Source organism: Aspergillus vadensis (assembly GCF_003184925.1).
Source record: "Aspergillus vadensis CBS 113365 unplaced genomic scaffold BO88scaffold_7, whole genome shotgun sequence".
Lineage (NCBI taxonomy): Eukaryota > Fungi > Ascomycota > Eurotiomycetes > Eurotiales > Aspergillaceae > Aspergillus > Aspergillus vadensis.
Genome location: NW_020292045.1, coordinates 941,514 through 965,969, shown reverse-complemented (window position 1 = coordinate 965,969; position 24,456 = coordinate 941,514). Strand labels below are relative to the sequence as shown.

The 24,456-nt window shown below is 50.6% G+C and overlaps 7 protein-coding genes across 7 annotated transcripts; 3 read left to right on the top strand and 4 right to left on the bottom strand.

Annotated features, from left to right (window-relative positions):
* Nucleotides 1-177: 177 nt before the first annotated feature.
* On the bottom strand, nt 178-1,026 carry BO88DRAFT_442872 (cupin domain-containing protein). The gene is made up of 2 exons (XM_025709987.1): nt 708-1,026; nt 178-646 (listed from the first exon to the last, which is right to left on the bottom strand). Exons 1-2 carry the CDS (start codon nt 1,008-1,010, stop codon nt 332-334), a joined length of 618 nt encoding a protein of 205 aa, XP_025564615.1. The 5' UTR covers nt 1,011-1,026; the 3' UTR covers nt 178-331.
* Nucleotides 1,027-3,873: 2,847 nt separating this feature from the next.
* BO88DRAFT_434344 (putative 3-hydroxyacyl-CoA dehydrogenase) lies at nt 3,874-5,118 on the top strand (the record flags this gene model as incomplete). Its single annotated transcript, XM_025709473.1, has 2 exons — nt 3,874-3,985; nt 4,052-5,118. The coding sequence occupies 2 exons, from the start codon at nt 3,874-3,876 to the stop codon at nt 4,975-4,977; spliced, it is 1,038 nt and encodes a 345-aa protein (XP_025564614.1). The 3' UTR covers nt 4,978-5,118.
* Nucleotides 5,119-5,532: 414 nt separating this feature from the next.
* On the bottom strand, nt 5,533-6,412 carry BO88DRAFT_480172 (uncharacterized protein; the record flags this gene model as incomplete). The annotated part of the gene is made up of 3 exons (XM_025712118.1): nt 6,221-6,412; nt 5,652-6,173; nt 5,533-5,598 (listed from the first exon to the last, which is right to left on the bottom strand). Exons 1-3 carry the CDS (start codon nt 6,338-6,340, stop codon nt 5,533-5,535), a joined length of 708 nt encoding a protein of 235 aa, XP_025564613.1. The 5' UTR covers nt 6,341-6,412.
* Nucleotides 6,413-8,539: 2,127 nt separating this feature from the next.
* BO88DRAFT_362885 (putative MFS maltose transporter) lies at nt 8,540-10,695 on the top strand. The gene is made up of 5 exons (XM_025703928.1): nt 8,540-8,955; nt 9,019-9,276; nt 9,335-9,583; nt 9,643-9,949; nt 10,021-10,695. The coding sequence occupies exons 1-5, from the start codon at nt 8,749-8,751 to the stop codon at nt 10,599-10,601; spliced, it is 1,602 nt and encodes a 533-aa protein (XP_025564612.1). The 5' UTR covers nt 8,540-8,748; the 3' UTR covers nt 10,602-10,695.
* A 142-nt stretch (nt 10,696-10,837) lies between these two features.
* On the bottom strand, nt 10,838-12,635 carry BO88DRAFT_403753 (putative cytochrome P450 monooxygenase). Its single transcript, XM_025706439.1, has 2 exons — nt 12,284-12,635; nt 10,838-12,237 (listed from the first exon to the last, which is right to left on the bottom strand). Exons 1-2 carry the CDS (start codon nt 12,554-12,556, stop codon nt 11,224-11,226), a joined length of 1,287 nt encoding a protein of 428 aa, XP_025564611.1. The 5' UTR covers nt 12,557-12,635; the 3' UTR covers nt 10,838-11,223.
* Nucleotides 12,636-13,452: 817 nt separating this feature from the next.
* BO88DRAFT_452335 (5-oxoprolinase) lies at nt 13,453-20,538 on the top strand (the record flags this gene model as incomplete). Its single annotated transcript, XM_025710686.1, has 12 exons — nt 13,453-13,532; nt 13,590-13,718; nt 13,781-13,824; nt 13,894-14,040; nt 14,095-14,603; nt 14,653-14,777; nt 14,826-14,901; nt 14,949-15,033; nt 15,090-15,461; nt 15,523-15,920; nt 16,564-19,164; nt 19,216-20,538. 12 exons carry the CDS (start codon nt 13,453-13,455, stop codon nt 20,536-20,538), a joined length of 5,889 nt encoding a protein of 1,962 aa, XP_025564610.1.
* A 565-nt stretch (nt 20,539-21,103) lies between these two features.
* Nucleotides 21,104-24,410, bottom strand: BO88DRAFT_486904 (uncharacterized protein; the record flags this gene model as incomplete). The annotated part of the gene is made up of 3 exons (XM_025712497.1): nt 21,104-23,337; nt 23,392-24,097; nt 24,152-24,410. The coding sequence occupies 3 exons, from the start codon at nt 24,408-24,410 to the stop codon at nt 21,147-21,149; spliced, it is 3,156 nt and encodes a 1,051-aa protein (XP_025564609.1). The 3' UTR covers nt 21,104-21,146.
* Between the last annotated feature and the right edge of the window lie 46 nt (nt 24,411-24,456).

Sequence of the window (24,456 nt, the reverse complement as noted above, 5' to 3'; positions counted from 1 at the left end):
AAAAAAAAAAAAAAAAAAAAAAAAAAAAAAAAAAAAAAAAAAAAAAAAAAAAAAAAAAAAAAAAAAAAAACAGCATTGTCTACGTCTATGATTACCGACCCGGATTCTCGGCGACTCCAGCATCAGATAATATTCAGACTCAGCCCCTATATCAGGCTCTGGAACTCCAAGGTACTGGATCGATTTCGATTAGAACTGTTTAGGCTCCGTCTGACTACGCTGATGTCGACGTGGCACCGTGTGTTACAATCATCTCAGCCAATTGTTCACAAGAACATAGACTCCGAGTAGCTACATCCGACTGATCGTTTGAACATATACCGTTCCCTGCTTATGGCGGCTTGACCAGCCCAATCTTCTCGTTCTCCGACTTGCTCCGTTGACTCCACTCGGGTGCTTCATCCTCGCCAGCCTCTTCCTGTGCATCGCCCTCTGCCTTGGTTTGATGTACTGTACGCGGGTCATGTTCAGCCGGGGAGTATATGGTGACGACTTCGAGTGGCGTGTTTCCGATATTCAAAAACTGGTGTTGAGTGCCAGCCGGGACTATGACGACATCGTTCTGTTTGACCTCTTGTTCCTTCCCAGCAACGATTGCCTTGCCAGTGCCATGGGTGAATATCAACACTTGATCGACGGTATGAATCTGGAAGTCATAGTTAATATTCCATAAATCACAATAGTCGTTCGTGGGAAGAATAGCTTACCTCGTCACCAATTTCGCCGTTGACCGGGACTTCCATCGCCACAAATTGCGAGTACAGACCAGTGTGAAGGACCTTACGGAATACGCCAAACGATCGACTCGGTGACATTACCCCTGGCATGTACACCATCTCGTTCTTGGGAGGTTGAGTAGTCATGTTGCCGTTGTATTTTGAGCTCTTGTCTGAGTATCTTCGGAGATGAACGCCAGAAAGACGTAGTGGGGTCGTATTGCACTTCCTGAAGAAAGGTGTTTTCGCGTGTTGAGTGATATGTCTTCCCAAGCACCTGGACAAGCCGTTCATTTTAACAGCAGTTGCCATTAAATCCAGCATATGTCATCCAGGGTTGTACATGGTAAGCCATTTATAAACCGGCAGGGTCTGGATGCTCGGGTGGTGACGTAGACCATGCCATCATGTAACCCCATCGGCTGCCTACTTCTGGCATGTCTCTACCATGGCTCACATCTTCATAAGCAACGGGGTCCAGGCTTCTGGGAAAGCTGAATGTGCTCTATGAGGAACTCTTGCACACGCCTAAGGCAGTAGTCATGGATCGCCGATGGCCCGATCGGCGAACGGCCGTGTTTATCACGTGATGCCTAAGGCATCAAAGTACGCAAGGACAAGCCACTCTTAGCCTCACTGTGGCCGATCATTCATTAAGTAATGAATAGTTAAAATGGCCTCTCTGCCGGTCGCGAGACCGTGCGAAACTGCCAGAGCTTCTAGGTGCAGAGCACATAGCGCCATAAGATCACGGGGTGCTACTGAATGGGCACATATCCCCGCAACATCCATCTGGCTGGCAATATGACACTCGAAGGTTTAGGTTAATGTCACCAGGCTTTAGATGAAGAGCCATCGGCTCGTTAGTTAGTCTCTGCCGGGCTATGCTCTATAGCCCAATAGCTAACCGATTAGTGACCGACGACAGCCCATTCCGGCGGTTCCAAACTGGTCAGTTGTCTGCTCTAGCGATTCAAACAATAGACATCATCCCTCTAGCTCCCCTTTGAGAATTGTCTACCAGTATACTCCGTAACCCACTTTCGGCTACCATAACCGACGATAAAAAGGATCAACTTGGACAGACCTGGGGGTGGCAAATGTTTTATGCTTAAGCCGATCGATCTTCATCCAGAGGGTCTGCGAGGGGTTTGAGCACAAAGCTGTTGTCTGCTTCCCATGCTGTGTACTTGCAATTGCCTAGTGGAGCCAGTGGGGAACCACGAGAAAAAGTACAGGCGGCGAAGTATCGATGCGATTCCATCGGAATCTTCGGCTGATCCAGTCCCACACTACTGCGTCCTCCCTATCGATCTCCTCATTCTCTTCTCCGATCACTACCATCTTTTAACGGCCTCTGCACTCAAGTGAACGTAGAGCAGCATGTAAGTACCCCCTACGGAGTACGGTAGTCCGTAGATGCTGCAAGATGGAACAAGATAGGCAAGGTCCATCCGGCGGGATGACCGTCCGGGATTAGCTGCTGCTGGCTGGAAATGAAGGTCCTAGCAGACCCCGACTAAGCCCCGGATGGTGCTTTTCCGTGATCAGTCCTAGCGCTGTACTGGCATCGAGTCCTCCCGATTGACATTGCCACAGTTGCTTCGGCAAGCCTCTTGCATCACCATTCGCGCCTTCAGCTTCACATCTATGTTTTGATGCAGTTGAAGTCTATCAATACGTCTAATTGCTTAGACATGGGCGGTCCAGTGGTCGAGTGTAAGCTCCTACGAAGCGGGCTGCACGTTTCAAAAGCTAAAGTGAGACGGAACTCAATTGCGCACAGGCCACGACAGGATGCGCCATGGCATGAAAGGCTAAATGAGGACCATTTCCGAGTGGCAGCACTGGTAGTGGTGTCGCGCAATACCTGCCTGTTACTGTGATAGGCCGTCACTGCGCCTATCAACCTCAAATGGAACGCATAGCCAGCCGTTGCTGGGATGATGTCTCGGCATCCTGCTAAATCCGCCCTCGACCAATCATGTATATTATCCTCAGTGGCATCCAAATGTCTCGGTAACCGTAACGGGTTATGGTTCATCTAATCAATTGATTCGAGCAGTACACCCCTGCATTGCTCCGACGCCAACACTGTCGAGGCTACAGTGCAAGGTTGCACTGGCTGCTCCGTGGCTGGCTGTTCTCTATCGGCTCGGCATGGAGTTCAGCCACCTCTACTGTGTATCGTTGTTGACTGGCCCGGGCTTGCAGAGGGTGGCTGACGGGATGCCAACCGATTGCAGGAGGCTAACCAAGGACGGCTGAGTAGCTCGAGGGGATATTGATCCATGATTACATTGTGGTAAAGAGGGGTGACTGCATTTCCGTGTTCCGTGGTGAGGAGGAGGGGGGTCCGCGTAGACACTGCAGTATGTGGTTATCTTATTATTCCCGACGCAGGCAGTAACCCCGGTAGTGACTAGAAAATAGTGAGGAGTACATGCACCAGGCATCGGAATGGCTTGGATGAATGGGAGGAGACGGGGATAGGAATGGGGTCATCCGAGAGGGGAAACTCAAGATCCACGGAGAGCAAGTGGGACTTTTGCTAGGCACTCCGAATCGTCTAACCTTCTCTCTTTTGTTCGTCTTCTTCCCCTTACTTTCCCTATCCATCCGCAACTGCTATCTTTTCTGCCATTCTTCTCTTCGGTATACATCCATCTCGAGCAACAAACCCACTTTTCCAGATGTTCCCCGGATTCCCTCATCCTCCCCCCGCAATCGCCGATCAGTTGTTCCACTGTGGATAAGACGTCTGGCAGGCGGAGAATCAAACTTATGGTGGATTTCCCCTCAGCATCGTCCAACGAAATCCGATTTTGGTGCAGCTGCGCCGCCTATCTCATCCCGCTCTCTCATCGACAGTTACACTTTCCCGATACAGACCCCACCAGGCCCAGAAGTCCCAAATTGCAAGCAGCTCTCCTTCCTGCATCTTCATTGGCTTAAGACCACATGTTTTCGTCCCCTGCAAGGTAGGGAGAGGCGTGCTAAAGATGCTAAAGACAGGTCTTCTAGGAGTCAATCCGTCCGTCGTGCCGCTTAAAAGGCCCCTCGAACCCCAGCTGTTGGCCTCAATCCATGCTTCCATCCTGCCTTCTCTATTCTAGTTCGTATCAAATTATTTCTTCTCCTTATCGAACCTATCACAATGATCGCCCCCACTGAGCCTGTTCAGTCCTCCAATTCGGCCATCCCTATCACCCAATTCCATCCTGACATCACCCGGGAAGCCTTGGAGGAAAAGGTTGTTCTCATTGTGGGTACGTGGTTCCCGAAACGAGTCTTGCGATTCTCACATCGCCAATGCTAACGTATGCCTGAAATAGGAGGTTCCAATGGCATCGGCGCCAGTCTTGTAGAGCTTTGCTGTGAGAACAACGCCTACGTGATCATTGGCGACATTGATTCTACCGCCGGTGCCCTCTTGAGCCAGAAGTGCCGTGATAAATGGCCTGTCTACTGGGACCCTTCTGGCCCCCCGAAGCCTCCGCGCTCCTCTTTCCAAGAGACTGATATCACGGACTACCAATCGGTGCTTAATCTCTTCGACTTCACATTTAAGACCTACAAGCGCATTGACCATGTCGTTGTTACTGCTGGCAGTATGGAACCAAAGGAGAACTGGTTTGACCATGCCCTAAGCCTCCAGGCTGTGCGCGAGGTAAGCTACCTCACAACTTACCTACTGAGAGATCCTGCTAACAATGAAAAGCCCCCATCCACCAGAGACCTTGACGTCAACCTCACTGGGACCCTCTACGTCGTTCGTCTCGCTGGTGCCTACCTCCGCCACAACCGTGGCCCTGGAGTAGACCGCTCCATTACATTATTCTCTTGCGCCGCAGGTTTCAAGGAAACCCCGGGTGTGTCTGTTTACCAAGCAGCCAAGCACGGCGTGCAAGGCCTAATGCGATCCCTGCGCCCCTACTTCATCTCCCCTTACAAGCACAACCTCCGTATCAACACCATCTGCCCCTGGATGACCCAGACTCACCCGGCTGTAACAAAGAAGCTCTGCGACCGATGGGAGGAGGAGGGCCTTCCCATCAGCTCCCCTCTCCAGGTGGCCCAGGTGGCTGCTGGCGTGCTCGTGGACGACTCACTCAACGGTACCTCGATGTATGTCGAGGGTGGCCGCGCCTGGGAGATCGAGGCGAACCTTGATCGTCTCGAGCCACAATGGCTGGGGGAGGTTCCCGCGAAAACACTGGCTCAGGGGCAGAAGGTGCTGAAGGACGCCTGGGCTGCATGAAGAATGGCCACCACACGACTACCAAAAATAGCACTCTTTCACGTTGATACCCATAGCGTTGGCCAGACTGGACACAGCACAGTTTCATTGAGATGTGATGAAATTACTAAGACATATATAATGAAGAAGATATGAATGAATCAATGACAAAGAAACTGCCCTGTAACTAATTATATCACGTTTACTACTTGCAAGGATGTCATGTTTCAGTGTATGCGTGCGCTTTGTTACTTCCGGTATAGCCCGAGTTGGGCTACACGTGATACTAGTAAACACACTCATTCCGTATTTTTCCGAAACAGCATACTACCTCATCTTGCCGGTCTGCTGTTTTCGTAAAATAAGCGTGCTGCAGGAGCAGAGGCATATCGCAAGGCCATATAATATTAGATTTAGAATCTCCGATGCTTGTGTTCCACTGGGAAGATGATACTGACATAGTTCTAAAGACCAACCATTCAACGTGAATACTCCTACTAGTGAATATATTCAAGATACTATTCAGAGCAACAATTTCTCATACTGCCAGTGTAGCCCAAGTAGGACCTTTTCTATCTACACGTACCATTCATAATAGTACGAAATCGTGCGATCCAACTTCCCTTCATCGAAATCTCTCGCCTGTTCACAGTCAGCAAACAAAAGCAGTAAACAACCAGACCACGAAGCCTTACCAACGCATCCACAAAATAATCCATCATCTCATCCTCCTGATCGAACCATCTTCGTTGTCTCGGCGAGAGATCACCACACTCTGAAAACGTCTGTGCAGAGTCAAAGTCGATCCAGAGTACCCTCTCCTCCTCCTCCTCCTCCTCCTCCTCCTCCTCCGCTAGAGAAACCATCATATTACGCGGCTTCGGATCAGCATGAAGAACCCCCGCTGCGTGAATATCGTCGAGAATCTCACGGAGTTTTGCCAGGCGTTGTGGTGAGTAGTTGGATAGATCAATGTGCTTCAGGTTTGGAATATACTCAATTAGGACAGCATTTGGCGGTAGTTTGTCGTTAAGGAACATGTGGAGATTTGGCCAATCAGCCGGTTGGATCTTCCTGATTGTCCCGTAGAAGTTTGGGATAACGCCCCTCTGGCATAGGCCTTTGGATTCTAGTCGATGATAGGCGGTGGATTCGGAGATGAAGAGGTTGACTATGCGGTCGGGAGGGTCAAGTTCGTTTGGCTCCCGATCGTGGTACTTTAATTAAGTGAGATTGTAGTATATTAATGGGGGTGCTGGCTTACCACTTTCATGACACATAGCGTCTCCTGGAAACGCACTTTGAATACCACAGAGTATTTGCTCTCCTTTAGCGTTTCGAGGAATTCAACCTCCGATGGTTTAACGTCTAAATCCTTGGACATGAGAGCTATGTGAGATTCGTAAGTGAAAGATGAGGGTTGATTATAAAAGTTGCGTATGTCTAGGCTATTGAGGTAGTTGAAGGATGCAGAAATGGTCATCCCTTGCGGATGTTCGATGTTATGTTTCATGCCCAAGGCATGAATGCCATCTGCCAACTGGAGATTCTGCCCTATGAAGACATGTCACTTCGCTGGTAATACAACGGTGTATTATATCAATCACTATTCGCACAATAGCAATCCAGACCGCAATGAGCTTGTCGCATGCAGTGTCAGAATGAAAGCTCTTCCGTCAGCTGACATACTCACTCTCTGATTCCTTACAGGGCTTTACATATACTGGACTTTGGTGAACTATAACAGCCACGTGAGCTCACCAACCATTCTAGCCCTATTGAACCGAAAGCAAAGCATCAGCAACGCAACTTTCTCAGTAGCGCCTCTGGAAAGTAGAGATAATTTATTTCGGTCCAATCAGACCATATTGAGAGGTCAGACTTCGATTACGCAAAATGTCTAATAAACTTGACTAATTTACATCAGATATTAGCCGAAGAATGTTATGAAACCTGGGAAATTGCTTGAACGAGGTGCACTATCCATCTACAGGCAGGATATAATCTATCATTCGGTCGGAGCGCTCATGCTATGAATCTGGTTTGTAGGGTGCGAAAAGCGACAAGGGTATGCTGAGCCCGACGAAGCTCAGCTCATACCAAGGCACTGACGCACGATTCTGTCCTCCGCTACGCGGAAGATAACGCCTTATGCCCATGGTACGGTGGCGCAATAATGGAAAAAGAGGACGTACAGTAGCTTCGAAAGCTTCCTAAAGCCGCAAGCCCACGCACGTGGAGCTGGGGTAAGCTACCGTTGAGCTGTCAGAATGCGGCGCCAGCATCGGGCTGTTAAAAGCTTCGGTTAAATTCACATGTCCGCAATGCAGTGTCTCTGGATTGACTTGTGGTTGGTGGTGACTTCTAAGGTCTGTGTTACGTTTGCGCTAGTCCGCAGGTGGCGGGATCCTATATCACCTACTAGGCCGGATAGGCTTCATCCTTGCCTAATGAGGCGCGCCTAGCCGGGTCTGGACGGTGATCGGTTAGATACTGCTGTTCTTCGAGTATTGTTGATTAACTTGAGTATTTGGGTTGACTTAGGTTTCGAGACAGGTGTTAGGGAAGGAACAATGACACATTACCTATGTCTTCTTCGCAACTATCGACATTTGGTGACACAGAGGTATGGCTTACTGGTGACTGGAATACCCTGTGTACGAAGCCCAGGATTTACAGGAACGAACGGTGGCGTTGTATCCAATCCAGCCAGCCGCGGCTTGCTTATCCACGGGGAATCAGCTACTACTGCAACCAATAAATGTGACCATCTGAATATAGCTAGTGGCAACCACCAAGTCACGCGTAAATCAAAGCTTGGTCAATGTATCACAAGTGGCTTATTTAGGTAGCAGTTCCAAAAGGTGAAATCATCACTGGGACTGAAAATGCTTTTCTCTGCACATAGCCGAGGGTTCGGCAGAAAAGCCTAGAAAACGGTAGGGGGCTTTAATGAGTACTTGGCAGGGCTTGGTATATTCTTAGCATCGCTGCATTTTACCTACAGATCATTCATTATTACAACCATTTGACCAACGCAAAGACTTAATCACTCCATGTCATTATCCAACGTCAAAGAACTGAACTAATCCTGTCACACGTGTCGCGTGGTTAATATCTTGCCCGGAATTAGCTAAAATCAAGCAAGGCCTCCTATGGCGAGGATTTGAGTGACACCAAAAGGGCTGGCTTGTAACCTGGCCGCCCCCTAGCTAAAGGCTTCACAACCAATCCCAACGCGCTGTGGCGTGAGATATTCCGCCAACCACCAGCCGAGGATGACAGAAATCGAGGTCCATGCGGGAATCTCAGGAGTCATCTGGGGCCCCGCATCTCCAATTGGCATTTCCCCCGCAAACCTGGTCACCGCTGGGTAATGTTGGTGGTCCTTAACTACTAACTCCGTACATTAGCCCTGCTCGTCCCGGACCAATGGGGTAATTCTGTGGAGACAAGCAACCACATGTTCAACCACGTTAGTGACCTGGACTTGTCTCAATTTGAGTTCATTTAGCTCGTATTTTTTTGGTCGAGGGCCTGCATTTTCACTTGCTCCCTTGCTGGGTTGCTTATTCCTGGGCTGTGGTGGAAAGGGGGAAAACGCCGGGCGGCACTCACTTTCCAGGTCACACAGTTACATGGGGTAGAATAATCAAGTCAGGTCAATTTAAGACCTTCATCCCGCCCTCTTGGCCGATGCTTTTCTTTTCTTCCCCTCTCTGAGACTTTCTTTCCCCACCTCTCGTAGCTCTTCCTAAGTCACTCGGTGGTTGAGCCCTGATATCCGACAAGATGGCGGCTGAAAGCGTCGCCGAGCAGCGGGATGAGAAGCCTCAGACCGAGAAGGTGGACATCCACCAGTCTGAGGTTCTGGATAACCCCGATCTGATGCATGAAGCCTTCGATGGCGAGAATTACGAGCATCAGATGGGTGTCTGGGAGGCTGCGAAGCAGTACCCCTGGGCTTGTTTCTGGGCCTTCCTCATGTGCTTCACCATTGTGAGTCTATCTACATTCATTCACCACATTAATTGCCATGTGCTGACATACTAATTCTCGTAGGTCATGGAATCCTTCGACATGTTCCTCAACACCAACTTCGTCGCACTCGATCACTTCTCCAAGGTCTTCGGCGTCGAAACCTCACCCGGTGTCTGGGCCATCCCGACCAAATGGCAAAGTGCTCTATTTCAGTCTGGCCAATGCGGTGCCTTCGTCGGTGTGTATCTGGCCGGGCCGATCACTAACAAGATCGGATACCGCTGGACGACTATGCTGGGTCTTGTTCTCATGAATGCGACGATTTTTATCTCGTTCTTCGTAGGTGGCCTGCTTACATGAATGTCAATTCCACCTCAACTAACACCGTTCTGTATAGGCGAACTCACTCACCCTCCTCGTGGTCGGTCAAGCCCTAGAAGGTGTCCCATGGGGTTTCTTCATCGCCAACTCCCCGGCCTACGCCAGTGAAGTCGTCCCTCTGCCCCTTCGCGCTGCAGTCACGGCCACCCTGCAAATGAGTTGGTCCATTGGTTCCATCATCGTTGCGGGCGCCACCTACGGTTATAACTCTCTCACTACGGAGTGGGAATGGCGCGCACCACTCGCATTGCAGTGGATCTTCCCGGTATACTCCTCTCCTCCAATGCCGTAACTCAACAACCACTAACGATCAATCATCTCTAGACCCCCCTCATGGTCCTCCTCTTCTTCGCCCCCGAGTCCCCTTGGTGGCTCATCCGTCGCGGCCGCAAAGAAGAGGCCCTAAAATCCATCAAACGCCTGGGCGCCAAAACCGAAGAACAAGCCCACCAATCCCTGGCCATGATCGAGCGTACCGTCAAGATCGAAGAGGAAACGGGCGGTAATCCCACGCTTCTCGATCTCTGGAAGGGTACCGATCGCAGACGAACAATCATCACTTGTCTCATCTATGCGTCGCAGAACTTTGCGGGTAACTTGATTGCGAACCAGGCCACTTATTTCTTCGAGCGTGAGTCCCCCATTCTACATCCTGAACTTTCCTCACGGCCGAATCTCTCTCTGACTTGTATATGTATAAAGAGGCCGGTATCTCCGCCGACAAATCCTTCCAGTTGAACCTCATCACCACCTGTCTCCAATTCGTCGCCAACGCCGTCTCCTGGGTCCTGACTTCGTGGTTCCGCCGACGCACCGTCTTCCTCTACGGCACCGCCACGAACATCACCTTCCTCTTCATCCTCGGTATCATCGCCTCCGTACCACAGACCCACAAGACGAACTACGCACAAGCCTGTCTCGGCGTGATCATCTCCGTGGTCTACGCCGGCGCACAAGGTCCCATCTCGTACACCATTATCTCCGAGACATCGTCGGTGCGACTCCGCGCTTTGAGTACAGCCGTCGGACGGTCCGCGTACTACATCACTGAAATCCCGATGATTTATCTCTCGTCGCGGATGCTGAATACCACGGGATGGAACCTGGCAGGCAAGTGCGGGTACGTCTGGGGGTGCACGGCGCTGGTGGTGTGGGTTGGAGCGTACTTTGGATTGCCGGAGTTGAAGCATCGGTCGTATCGTGAGGCGGATATTCTCTTCAAGAGAAAGATATCGGCGAGGAAGTTCAAGACGACGGAGATTGGCGTCGATGAGAATGAGTAGGGGAGCTATCCTGCGGTGGTGTGGGTGGGATGTGGTGTTGGGGAGAGGTTGTGGTTTGGAGGTAATTTTATGCTCGGTAGTATAGTAGTGCAATATGGAGTTTATGAGTATTATCTCGGAGTTTTGCTGGGGTTATTAGTTGGATGGATGCCAATGTAGGAGTAGATGAGCCCTGTAAGCGGGCGCTTCGCGATTGTACGCGCCGTCCCGGGTCTTGGCATTGCTTGTAGGGAGTGCTCGTCGTATTAGAAGCTTGGTATAGAGTATCTCTTTGTGGTATTCTGTTATGTGTGTCTTTATGGGATATCACATAGGATAGGTAGTAATGCTGTGAACGGAGGTAAAGATTGTATGGCAATTGCTTTATCTGGGTATCTTAGCTAAAGAAGTAGAAATCCAAAGATGGCGAAACGACACCAATGGTCTGGAAAGCAAAAAGAAGAATGCACGAGTTATGCGTTGCCAAGCTGGTACCTCAATATCCAGGAACCCTTGGGGTGAACCCAACCATAAGAGACGGCGGAGCAAAATTGTCGTCGGCGTCAATGCTAGGCTCTGCGGCATGAAGAAGCTGTGTCTATTTGCAGTTCCTAATCAGTGATGAGCTTGCAGTATACATTCTCTATATACTCACATTGAACTTCATAAGGATTAACACAACGACTTTCTTCAATTCCAGCCAGGCCACCTGGGCTTCTGGATGGTCGCGCACGCAGCGGTTGAAGGATATCAATCCCTGCTCCATTCGGCTTCGCTGTTGCGCATCTGCCAAAAGCCATCGTTCAGGTTGAAACGAATGAACATCATTCCCATACGTCTCATTGTCGAAGTGTAGAACATGGGAGTTCCACATTAGGATTGTGTTCTTGCAAATTGGGTAGCCTGCAACAATAACACCATCTACTGGTGCCTTGATCTCCTCTTCGAAGTTCACCGACAACCGCATAGTCTCTTTTAGAACGGCATCAAGGTAGGACAGCCTATTTAGTTCTCTCCATCGGGGTATGTCTGACAGCGATCCAACACCGAATGCAGTGTCTATCTCAAACCTAAGTCTATCAAGAAACTCCTGGTGCCTCAGTAGAAAGTAAAATAACGACACGAATGTGCCGGCAACACTGTGCCCTCCACGGGCACCATTAGAATTTGGCCTCGTCCGGCTTCCGTCGCGCGGTGGTTGTTGCATGGGCAAAGGGCTATTCGAGCTAACTGCATCGCCCCCTTCGACGGAAACAGTAGGCGCTACCACTGGCAATGTCGCACATGTTGCTAGTCGACGTCCGCGATCTCTCTTCAGTGCCGTCACCGGGCTTCGGATGAGCATAAATTCGATTGTCGAGAACATACTCAACCATCGGCTGCCTCTTCCCATGTTGTCATGCCTCGCCTGCAACAAACCCCCGGTGGTAAGCTGATTTATGAACGTCGTCGCAAATATGCGCAAGGACGAGGTTATATCCAAGACACGGTATCTTCGTATCGCTTTGATGAGTTGTTTCGTGGACGGGTCGATTACTCCTTCGTACTCCGGTAAACCATGAGAGCATTCCCAGGTAGAATGCGTTGTCTGAATATTCTCCAGGCTGACGGTGACGCTATTCGAGGGTATCGCATTTCTATAGTGGGGTTCTGGTGACTGTGACAATTAGCAAATGTCGTTCGAATACAAGCTTAACACGTACCCCCTCATCGACCCCCTGGTCTAGACGGCCTATAATCGACCCATCTGCGACACTGAGGAAACGCGGCCCCAACCGCACAACCGTGCCATATTCTCGATGAAGACCTGACAGACGCCGACCGTAGTGAGATTTATTGCGAACATATATGCGCCAAAAGTCCGACCATCCAGCGGCTGAAGGACCAGGGATAGCACGTAGACGGCTATAATTGCGGAGGACGCGAAGGAATGTCAGCAAGGCGAGCAGTATAACTGCAACGGCGCCTACTCCCATGGCGGAAGCTAGAATGCTGGTTCATTTTCTGTTCCTGTGGACGCGACGCTGTTTTGGTTATATCGACTGATGATGACACTCTGTCGGGATAAACACATCATCATCTTCCATTTCCCACAGCCGCGATATCCCGAGTCGAGAAAATGAATCGGAGCAGGCCGGCAGTGAAGTCATGGGCTCACAGAAGCGCGACAGGTCTAAAAGGTCCCCAGGCACCCGCACACGAGTGGATTCAGGCCAGAACTTTAAACCGGCAGTGCCTGGGTGTGAATAATGGCACCAAGTAATTACGTGATAAGAATTGGTGCCCCTCAGGGGGGGTCCGTTGTCGGTCGGGCCGAGGTGCGGCCACTCTGCTTCCAGCATTATTTGGCTTGCAACACAGCACAGTGTGGGGTCGCGCAATGTAACGGCAGATAAGTCGTCTGACCACAGCAAAGTCATCAGCACCTTCCATGAACTCGTAGGATTGGATGAAGATAGCAACCTATTGAGGGGTGGCATTTAGTTCTGCCTGCACATTAGCCTGCCTTAAGTCCATCTCACGCTTGAACGTGGAGAGGCCGATCGCGCGGGAATTGAGCAGCCTTCCAGCTTGGGCGCCAACTGCCTACCGTCCACCACAGGTACACTTATTGGGTGGAGACCGAGCTACCATCACTGTTGTTGGATCAGTGTGTATCCCAGCCATTCTTTCTCTAAACCTGGCGAGATCCATTCCACGTGTCTGGTCCCTCTCATCCCCGCTATACTCTGTACTGTGGACGTTGATCGGCATCTCCAGCCGTGGACAGCATCCGCAACAGCAAGCCTAAAGTGCTTCGGACAGCACCAATCCCCTGCAATAGAGTGTGCGACATGGTGATTGTGATCTATCAATAGCAGTTCGTTCTGCCATGGCTCAGAGAAAAGGACGAGGTGGGCTGCAGCAGCGAGCTACAGAGCACCAACCCAACGCGAGACGGTCAATGGTCGCGTGCGTCAGCAATAATATGCTAGGGTTCTAGACTAGTCAGCTAATATCCCTTTGTAGGTGTAACCGATGCCGCAACAGAAAGACCCGGTGTGCTGGCAACCCACCTTATCCATGTGCTGCATGCGCAGAGGTGGGCCATAAGTGTGTCTACTCGGAAGCTGAGAAGCGCGTCTCGATTCCCGAAAGGTGAGCCTGGAAGCCTGAGAGGAACGCAATGGATGCCTGAGCAGGTGACCAACATTCTTTAGCTACTTTCATCAACTTCGCGCTCAGGCTCAGGCCAGCCGTCGAGGTATGTATGCAATCCAATCCTTCTTGAAATGATTATTTGTCGCATTGTCTGATTTATTTATTCCTGCAGATGAAGGTCGCCCTCCATCTCTCCCTAATCCCCCTGCAGCCATCCAGAGCAGTTCCTACAATAATGTGGAAGTGCCTCCTCTCGAGCGAGATGACTGGTGGTACAATGAGACCGGTCATGTCTTCTTGAATCGGTCAGGAGAGCATCGTGAGCTTGTCTTGATGTCCCGATACCTGCGTAGCTGAGCTGATCAATAGACAGATTATGTTGGAGCATCTTCCACCACCCATTTGGCGAAACGCCTAAATCCCTCATCAACCAATTTAGCATTGGATATGCGCCCATTGTATGATGATCCTTTGTCTCTGCGTCGCTCAGCTCCTCGGGTTCTACCCCAACTGCCCCCCTTCGAGTACGCCAAACGACTCTACTGGGTACAGTATGTCTATATTGGGACAATATTTTCCTTGATTCAGCCCCATGATTTCGAAGAGCGGCTCCACTTCGTTTACAGCCAACCTCCCGATGCACTCAATCGAGAGTCGTGTCTAGTATACTGCCAGGTGTTACTGGTCATAGCCTTCGGTCTGATGTATTCGGTGAACCAGTGGTCCGGAGATGACGGGCCTCCTGGGTTCAAATATTTCAAACATGCGTTGCGCTTCTTACCCGACATTCACGAGGAAGGCTCTATCTTCTTTGTGGAGGTTCTTTGCTACGTTGCGTATTATATGCAGAATCTCAATCGTCGAGACGCTGCATTTCTTTATGTAAGTTCAATTCATATGACGATTTCCCCCGCTAATGCAGGTTATCCAGATCGGCCTTGCTCTTCGCATGGCTATTTCACTGGGTCTTCACCAGGAGGTCCTTGACCCAGAGGTTAGTGAAGAAGATCGGAATCGTCGTCGGCGGGCTTGGTGGTCGGTGTATAGTCTGGATCGGTAAGGCTCACGTTCCTCTCCCCCATAGTAATTGCTAACACCTCCTAGACTTCTGTCCGTCAAATCTGGTAATCCGATCACGATCCACGATGAGGATATAGGGACAACATGGCCGCAGCCCACGGTAAGTAGTGAGCATTTTATCACTAAGTTTCTTCTAACATTAAGTAGAGCGCAACCGAGGTGGTCCCTTGGCCATCGGTCGTCCTCACCTACTATACACAGTTGTCTCGGATATTGGGTAGGATAGGCGAAGGTATGTGACCAACTCATCATTCCCGCAAGCAGAGTCTCCATTGACATGTTACGAAGAAATCTATCGCAAGAAGCCACGGTCTGGCTCCAACTTGCTTGTGTCTGTGCAGAGTATTACAGATGAGCTTTCGGACTGGCTGCGACGAATACCTGATCGTCTCCGTATCGACTTCTCCACCCTAAGTACTCACATTAATCGGGAGTCGGTCTCGATATTCTTGCACTTTTATTCCTGTGTCAACATGACCGCACGGCCTTTAGTCTTCTATGTGATTCAACGCCGGCTCGATGCTGAAGATAAAGGGTCTGCGACCGTGGACTGGAAGGAAGGGCTATCGCAGAACACCGTGGCGGTGATTGAGAGCTGTGTGGCAGCAGCTCGAGCCACCACCCTTATAATGGATGCAGCAGCGAAGCACAATTTGGTTGGTACGTCTACTCGTCATTCATTTTGAAATGTCTTGGATCATTTCGCTAACACCAAGTTCAGCCACATACGGCTATCTAGACGGAGAGTACATCTTTTCTGCCGCACTTTTACTTGTGATGGTCAATGCCGCATTCCCATACAACGCTGCTAATGCCCGAGCGATGGAAATATCGATTAATTTGCTTCGCAGCATGGCTGACCGGGGCAACACCAACCTGGCTGCTCGTCACTCCCTCCTTCTTGAATTACGATCGTCTATTGGTCAGAAGAGCTCCAAGCAAGGAGACGCTGCGGGTGTGCCCGTTACTCCCAGTAGCACACAACAGCCAACGCCGTCACAGAATGCAGTCGATCACCCGACGGGGGAGGCTACATGGACCCCACAGCAAGACATCCCCTCGATGCAGGAAATCTCGTTTAACTTTGATGTCAACGACGATCCTGGGCTGTGGGAGGAGGTTCTGGGCCAGATTGACATTGATATGGATACTGATTGGATTGAGAATACTTTGAAGAAATGAAATACCCTCTAGTATATTTAACATCGACCAGATTGAACGGTTAATTGAACATTTCGTTGCACATTTTTTATCGCTTGTCTTCCATGTTCGTACTTAATACTGTTGAGTCAACGTGGTGTTTCGTCGTGCGTGAAACTGCTGTGTCGAATGGATACATATTCTGTCACAACGCAGTCCGTGTACCACCACAACTAGTACTAGTACTGCAGTGAATATTATGGGGTGTGACTTATCCCTGTTGTATACAGTAACTTGACAATTCTCCTAGCACCAGGCCATATATCCCACTGACACATAGAAGTATGACACAGATTCAATTCCCACTATATTCCATCTCCAAGAGCCAGGATCATAAGAACTGTTCCTTATCTGGGATGTTATCAGCATCCGTTATCGCATTCGGTCTGATCGGTCCGGCTGCCCCGATCCGGGGGTGCACCGGGCCGACACGTGATCTACAACCAATGAACGATTGCGGACATAGAGGGAGGTCCGGTGACGACAGCGGAATGGCTTATCGCATCCCCCAGTTATTTTAACCTGGGGAATGCCCCTCCATCCATCTTGTAGTTGAAAACAGCCATTGATACCCTTGTCCCTTTTCTTCTTGTTCTGCTCACTCCTCCCCCTCTCCTCTTCATCCTTCTTCACCCTAACCTTCATCATGCCCGGGTCAGACAAGATCACCATCTCCATCGATCGCGGTGGTACCTTCACTGACGTCCACGCCGTGGTCCCGGGTCGCCCCGACATCATTCTCAAACTACTTTCCGTCGACCCCGGTCACTACCAAGATGCTCCGACGGAGGGAATTCGCCAGATTCTTGAGCTCGTCACCGGCGAGTCACACCCGCGCGGCCAGCCCTTGAAACTTGATCGCATTGGGAGCTTGCGCATGGGAACCACAGTCGCTACAAATGCACTGCTGGAGCGTAAGGGTGCGCGGTCCGTGCTCCTCACCACCAAGGGCTTCCGTGACCTACTGAAGATTGGCGACCAATCACGACCAAACATCTTCGATCTCTCAATGGCTAGACCCGGAGTTTTGCCTGAGCAAGTGGTTGAAATTAACGAGCGTGTCGTACCATGCCACCCCCTCGCCGACAAGGACTGCTTTCAGAATGCTCGCATAGTGGAGGGAACAACAGGTGAAAAGTTCCGGGTGGTACAAGAACTAGACATTGAGGAGGTGCGCCCGGTATTACAACAGTTGAAGGAGAAGGGTTACCAGTCCCTTTCGGTTGCTCTCGTCCACTCGTTCGCCTATCCTGAGCACGAGCGCCTCATCGGGGAGCTGGCTGAAAGCATGGGCTTCTCGGTCACCTTGTCATCCAAACTCCAGCCCATGATCAAGGTGGTTCCCCGAGGCATGTCTGCGGCCGCAGATGCTTATCTGACACCTGTCATCAAAACCTACATTGACTCGATTTCGGCTAGCTTCGAGGGCGGGCTCGAGAAGCAGCACGAATGCCGATTTGAGTTTATGCAGTCCGACGGTGGGCTGGTCGACTTTCGCAGATTCAGCGGGCTGAAAGCGATCCTGTCGGGCCCTGCTGCCGGTGTGGTTGGTTTTGCTGCGACGAGCTGGGATCCTCAGGAGAAGACCCCAGTGATCGGGTTCGATATGGGAGGCACATCAACCGATGTGTCGCGATTTGACGGTCACCTCGAGCACGTCTTCGGATCCAAGGTGGCCGGTGTTCTCATTCAGTCTCCTCAGCTCGACATCAACACTGTCGCTGCCGGCGGTGGTTCTATTTTGTCGTGGCGCAACGGTCTCTTCTACGTCGGTCCTGAATCGGCGTCAGCTCATCCGGGCCCTGCCTGCTACCGCAAAGGCGGTCCTCTGACCGTTACCGACGCCAACCTGTTCCTCGGCCGACTGCTCCCGGAATACTTCCCTCACATCTTTGGACCTAATGAAGACCAGCCTCTTGACATTGAGATCACGACTAAGCTGTTCAACGAGCTGACGCAAAAGATCAATACCGAGAGAAAAGAAAAGGGCCAATCTGAGTTCACAGCGGAGGAGGTGGCACTAGGTTTCTTGAAGGTTGCGGATGAGTCGATGGCCCGCCCCATTCGCAACCTGACGGAAGCTCGCGGTTTCGAAACTGCATCCCACCACCTGGCATGCTTTGGCGGTGCTGGTGGTCAGCACGCGTGTACCGTTGCAGCGTCCTTGGGAATTTCCCGCGTTATCATCCACAAGTTCTCATCTGTCCTTTCGGCGTATGGTTTGGCGCTGGCTGAGGTGGTTAAGGAATCGCAGGAGCCGGTCTCTACGGAGTACTCGACCTCTCAGTCCACACTTGACAAGCGCTTCGAGGACATGATCAAGGCGTCTACTGAAGACATGCAGGAGCAAGGCTTTTCGGCCGACCAAGTCCGCCACGATTTGTATCTTAACCTGCGCTACGAGGGTTCAGATACCAGCCTAATGATCCTAAAGCCTGAGGATAACTCCGATTTCCTCGAGCAGTTCCGTGCCAGGCACCGCAGAGAATTCGGATTCAACTCTGACAGATCGGTTCTAGTTGATGATATTCGTGTTCGCACAATTGCCTCTTCAAAGGTTCGGACGGAGAAGAGCCCCCTCGTACAGCTGAGGGAGGCTACCCTGAAGGATGTCAGTGGAGGTCCGGACAACACCTCGAAAGCATACTTTGACGGGTACACTGAGCGGATCGATACACCTGTGTATCTATTGAACAAGCTCGAGAAGAATAGTCGTGTGCACGGCCCTGCCGTCATCATCGACGAGACACAAACCGTCGTGGTTGCTCCGAATGCCGTCGCTAGTATTCTGGAGACCTGCATAGTCATCGACCTCGAGGAGCTCCCTCATGTCAATGGTGTTGAGGGTGGTTCCTCGGGTATTGACCCCATCCGGCTCAGTATCTTCGGCCATCGGTTCATGTCTATTGCCGAACAGATGGGCCGCACGCTCCAGAAAACTTCTGTCTCTACTAACATCAAGGAGCGTCTTGACTTTTCTTGCGCTCTATTCTCTCCTGATGGCGGTCTTGTTGCTAACGCGCCGCACGTTCCGGTGCATCTTGGATCCATGCAATTTGCGGTCCGCTACCAGCACCAGAAGTGGCTCGGTAATCTGCGTGACGGTGATGTGTTAGTCGCAAACCACCCTAGTAGTGGTGGTACACATTTGCCTGACATCACTGTAAGTCAACTTCTCTAACACTCCTCATCTTGACCCGGCTAACAATGATAGGTCATCACACCTGTCTTCGACCGACCGGGTGGCACCGAGATCATGTTCTACGTGGCTTCCCGTGGCCACCACGCGGACATTGGCGGTATCCTCCCTGGTTCAATGCCACCGAAGTCGACTGAGCTCTGGCAGGAGGGTGCTGCAATTGAGGGAGACAAAATTGTCAGCAATGGTGTCTTTGATGAGGAGCGTATGATGGAGCTGTTGGTCCACAAGCCGGCTCAGTACCCAGGCTGCTCCGGAGCTAGATGCGTCAGCGATAACCTGTCTGACCTGAAAGCACAAATTGCAGCCAATACCCGCGGTATCTCGCTGATCCAAGCGTTGTTTGCGGAATACGGCGTTGAGACGGTTCAAAAGTACATGTATGCCATTCAGGCTACAGCTGAGACAGCAGTTCGCAACCTTCTCAAAGATCTGCACAAGAAGTTCGGCGGTCAACCATTGGAGGCAGTAGACTATATGGATGACGGCACACCCATTAAGCTGAAGGTCACTATTAACGGCGAGGATGGTTCCGCTCTATTCGACTTTGACGGTACTGGCCCGGAGGTATACGGTGGATGGAACGCACCCATCGCCATCACTCACTCAGCCATCATCTACTGCTTGCGCTGCATGATCAACGCAGACATGCCCCTCAACCAAGGATGCTTGGCACCTATCGACATCCAAGTTCCCTCCCCTAGCATCCTCTCACCCACCAAGTCCGCCGCCGTGGTCGGTGGAAACGTGGTAACCTCTCAACGCATCACCGACGTCGTGCTGAAAGCCTTCCGCGCCTGTGCCGCTTCCCAAGGATGCTGCAACAACCTGACCTTCGGCACCAACTCCAAGCGCGACCCCAAAACCGGCGAGACTATCCCTGGTTTCGGCTACTACGAGACCATCGCCGGAGGCAGCGGTGCTGGTCCCACTTGGAGCGGAGAGTCCGGTATCCACGTACACATGACCAACACGCGTATCACCGACCCGGAGATTCTAGAGAAGCGCTACCCAACGCTGCTCCGACAGTTCACTCTTCGGGAGGGATCCGGTGGCAAGGGAAAGAACCCTGGTGGTGACGGTGTGGTTAGAGACATCGAGTTCCTCTCGCCAATGGAAGTGTCTATTCTTTCTGAGAGGCGTGTATACCGCCCGTACGGACTCGAGGGCGGCGAGGACGCACAGCCCGGAATGAACCTCTGGGTTACGAAGGATGTGGACACGGGCGTGGAGCGCGTCGTAAACATTGGAGGAAAGAACACGGTGTCTATGAAGACGCATGATCGCATTGTAATCAACACTGCTGGTGGAGGTGGATGGGGAGCTGTATCTGCATGAGGGGGTTGATGTTTTATGATGTTTATATGAGCATGTATGGGTATTAGCTTATAGGATTGTATGATTGATATATTTTTATTGACGAATAAGAATCTTTCAAATAATTTTCCAAGGCTTATATCCTTATTACCTATTGATCAGAGTCAACTATGGAGTGCTCCTGATTCCGCATGATACGTTTCTGGTTTGAAACAAGACTGATACGACGCCATTGAGACACAGTCATGTATGTGGAAAGACAGGGCTTCTTTTCACCCAGAAATAAGATTGATTGGTTAACCAATGACTTCTGTAGGGTACAGTTCCCATAGAAGGGAAAAAAGAAGTAGAAAAACAAAGGAAAGAAGAAGAGGAAGAAGAAGAGGAAGAAGAAGAGGAAGAAGAAGAGGAAGAAGAAGAGGAAGAAGAAGAGGAAAAAGAAGAGGAAGAAGAAGAGGAAGAAAAAATAAAGAAAAAAGATCTTCATGGAGGCTTAAGATAAGATGTCTGCTACTATCAGAATATAGCCAAGAAACGACTACTTCGAGGGTGATACAAAATTTGGTGTTTGTAGAAGTAAGAAGTGCTTTGCGCGCACATGTCAGCTTCATTATTAGCTAAAGCAGCAACTAAAGTGGCACTCCTCTAACATCGACCGACACTTGACTTGGAGCGCTACCTGCCGAAGTCCTGTCCGAATCATAATCCGCCTCTTCGTTTGCAGCATCAAAATCTCTTGTGTCATGAGAGGGCGGCGGGTGAGGTCTACCACTGTCTGACGTATCTGATACCACGACCTGAGCTGGATAAACAATCACCTCTTCGTCTCCTTTGCCATCGTCATCGCCCTTTCTCACTACCAAAGGGAAAAGAACTGAGCGAACAACAGCCTGTTCACTTTGTGCCTGTTCATCTGATGCATACACGCCACTATCATCATGCATCAACGAGGCGTTGAAGAAGATCTGATTTGTCAAGTTGCCTTCGCTGTCATACTCTGGCTGAAGAGGGGGTAGCATAATGTATTCTGCCAATTGCGTACGCATTTCAACAGAGAGTTGCACAGCAAGGCGTAATACCTCGTCGAGCTCCTCGCGCAATCGAGGCTTATATGGACTTCTCTCCGATAGTATAGACATCAATGTATCGATAATAGTAATTGAAATAGCTTGAATATCACGCTCTTGCTGCTGTTCCAACTCAGTATCCTGGGCTAATAAAGTCAGCGTCGTGGCTCGCCAGCGATGGACTGCTTCCTGTGGCAGAGTCTGCCCTAATTCCTTCTCTAGCCGCTTGATTCCGGAGCGTATTGGCCGTTCCAAGCCGAATAGATATCGCGTAAATATGAATTCCCAGATCATAGTCATCGTAACGGACATGAAGATATTTTGCCGGTGAATAGGGTCAGCAAGAAGCGCATCAACGTCGGATCCATTCAGTATGGCATCGCGGAATCGATCACGATCATTTTCGGGATGCAGGTTACCGAGTGAGCGACATAACACAAAACTGAAGGGTTCCAAAAAATCGGAAACCCAGTCGAAACACACCCGAAAGAGCATGTCCAATGAATCGTGAAAATGGTTTCCCTTATAAAGGACAAGAGGGGTACTCGGCAATTCACCTGCGGCAGTAATATCCTGTGGGAGACTGAATTGGCTAGGAACCATCTGAGAAATTGATAAGAATCCAGCAGCTACTGCTCCGGCGTTTATGGCAGCTTCAGCCTTCTGAGCTCTGGGGAGCGGAGTTGCATCGAGATCAATATATCGTGACAGACCGTGTGACAGGAGCCTTTCCTCGGCCACTGATGATGACTGGAAGCCGGGGGGTGTAGACTCATCATCAGAATCTGTAGGTCCTGTGAGTGATAATGATGGAAGATTATGCGATGCAGAATCCTGGTGTTCATCCTCTCCATCTGTGGAGGGTTCGCTATCAGATGGGGCTGGCAGTGGCGGTCGAACGGCCGAAGAGTCATCATCATCTGAATCTGTAGGTACTGTGAGTGATAATGATGGGAGATGATGGGATTGGGAGACTCGGCCTTCTTCTTCCCCGTCCACAGGCAGCTCGTTATCAGGGCTTTCTGGCGATGGTGGCGTTTGAAAGGGTGCGGTTACATGATGTTCGTTCTCGATGCTAGCTAAAAACACACCCATCATATCCTTGCTACCACTTGGATCTTCCGAAAGACGGTGAATCTTCTGTTCTGTCAATTGGTTCTTTTCTGTTGGCTCCTCGTCGTATTCCTTGATAGGCAGATAGTCCAAGAGGCTCCCTGGCTCAGATGACTCAATAGATCCTGATCCCACACTCCCAGTATCTTCCGATCTTCCTGTATCTTCCGATTTTGCTGTGTCAAAATACGGATGATCTTCGTAATAGCCTCCATATGAGTCCCCATTAGACTCAGAGTCTCCTGGAGCCCATGGTAAGGATTTGAGCGAGAATGAATGCAGGTGCTCGGCAACATGGTTCAAAACGGCATCGGCATCCAGGTCTTTCAACCCACAGAGCGGACATGATCCAATTGTGATCGGTGTTTTCCGCCGCCAGGCTGAGACCAACATCTGTATGTGCTGGGGTTTGATACCCGTTGAGTGCGTTTGATCTAAGTGTTCAGTGAATGCCGATTCTTCGTAAAACGTTGGTCGCTCGCTCGAGTCATTGCAGGCTAGGCAAACCCAATGGGGAAAGCCGCCATGGTCTGTGATCATGTGCGACAGCCAAAGATCCTTCGTATGGTAATCTCTCTCGGGGCGAGGACAATCTTCGAGAATACATGTGTAGGGAAGAATATCTCTGGAGAGATGTTTTCTGGATGGCCATATGATTAGCATTCATCCGGATGCTCATGGAATCAATACATACTTCCACTGACTCCCTCTGCTCATGGAAGCTGGCAATGTCTGGCAACAGCACGGACATTGGAAGACATTTTGATCGGGTCTCAGTTGGGGAGGCTTGGGATACGTCACACGAGAGCTGATTGCAGATATGATAGTAGTCGCTGGTTGGGCACTATCTCGGGTCGGAAACGGGATTGGATCTTGTACTTCGGTTGCAGTCGTTGTGCTATACACTGTGGGAAGTTTAGGCGCGTCCGTTGATCTTGCGTTGGGATTGAGAATGAGTGGCTGTGGCGTTTTTCGAGAAGTGGGTATTGACTTTGCTGGGGCGGGTTCCCTGTCGGACAGCTTGATGGCGTGACGCTGAGCATACAAGAATCGGTTTCTCCGCTTCAGGTTTGCCTCAATGAGTCGTCGCTGGATAAAAGTCAAAGACCGTGGCTCAGACACTATAGTGCCATCTATGGACGAGACCAATAGCACTCCGTGCGAGGAAGTCTCTGCCTGTAAAGTGCCATTATATCTGGGTCTTGACAGTAACAGCAGCTGCAAATGGCTTTTTAAAGCCTCGACCTGCGGATGGCCAGGGTCGTAAGAAGCATCGGCCTTTTGGATTCGTGCATTGATGCCAGCCTTGCGAATGGAAGTCATGATTCGACTCAATTGGCCTATGATGGACTTTACATCCTGCATGGCTTGATCCAACCCATCGCCGTGCCCGTCCGCTCCTAGTAAGAAGTCATTCCTGATCCTTTCTGCTCAAAGGGATGTTTTGGCTATACCTGTCTCAACGCACTGCTCTACAAAGGCTTGCAGCATTCCTAATAGATTTACCACGAAAACCTTTGCGTCCGGATTCGAGGCCAGCCTAGCATCAAGGGATGTCTTTCCGACTTTCAAGGCCCCTGCTCCATTTGCCCACAGCTTCAAGTCGGCTAAGCAATTCTCTGCCCATTCTTGGAGAGCAGGAACAGCAGCCGAGTCTCGAAAGACCTGGTAACAGGCCAGGGTGACCTCATGGATGGAAGGCTGGTCTGCCATAACTTGGGGACTATGAAATGGGGGGTTTCGACCAACACCACTTATG